Source organism: Wasmannia auropunctata, unplaced genomic scaffold (assembly GCF_000956235.1).
Source record: "Wasmannia auropunctata unplaced genomic scaffold, wasmannia.A_1.0 LD273827.1, whole genome shotgun sequence".
In the NCBI taxonomy this organism is placed as follows: Eukaryota; Metazoa; Arthropoda; class Insecta; order Hymenoptera; family Formicidae; genus Wasmannia; species Wasmannia auropunctata.
Genome location: NW_012089063.1, coordinates 1 through 754, shown reverse-complemented (window position 1 = coordinate 754; position 754 = coordinate 1). Strand labels below are relative to the sequence as shown.

Sequence of the window (754 nt, the reverse complement as noted above, 5' to 3'; positions counted from 1 at the left end):
GTGTTTTCAAGCAGAAGACGGCATACGACTTACTACTCTCATGTTAGACAACCCTTAATGTTTCTTCCTCCAGAATAAAAGAATACGATACGCGAGAAGCTTTGCTTTGTAACATTCCGGTGAATAAATCAGTCGAGCGCAAACACGTGCACACTAAAACGGTCCCGAGAACGAGACAGGATAAACAAAAAAAAAAACTTTCTTTACTCGATTTATTATTTACAGTTTCCCCATATTTCGAGCGGCAACGGAATAAGACGGATTGACACCTGTGTGGGTGGACATTTCCTCGAAACGATCCGATAGGTCGGACAGGCCGGTCTCGGCGTGTCGGCCGAGGATGTCCGGTAGCGCGTTCCTCCTGCCGGTCCTTCCGGTCGACATGAACTCCTTCGAGTTGTCGCCGTTCTCGTAGGAGCCGCCCGGGGTGACTGAGCCGCTCGCCCCGCCGCTCGCGCCCTTGTCACCGGGTCCGTCCCCGATTTCCTCGGGGCCCACCGGCCCCGCTCGCCTCGGCGTCAGCATCCTCAGCACTGCAAAAGATACGCCAAATCCTGTGTGTTTACGTGCACGACGCTCCGCAATTGGAGTTTTCGAACGCCGCCTCGGGATATCTCCTTTGATTTTGCAGAAAGATCTACCGCTATTCCGAGATCTTCGATAAAGCGTGTCGTTCGATCCTAATTAGTCTTCTAGTCATTATAGTCACCTTTTACCGATTATTTTGGTACAAAATTAATATTCCATTGTTTTA

General features: G+C 50.1%; 1 protein-coding gene across 1 annotated transcript; it reads right to left on the bottom strand.

The window, feature by feature from the left end:
• Positions 1-219: 219 nt before the first annotated feature.
• On the bottom strand, positions 220-533 carry LOC105461968 (the record flags this gene model as incomplete). The annotated part of the gene is made up of 1 exon (XM_011708492.1): positions 220-533. A coding segment is annotated over one exon (314 nt), but the record flags the coding sequence as incomplete, so codon positions are not given.
• Positions 534-754: the final 221 nt, after the last annotated feature.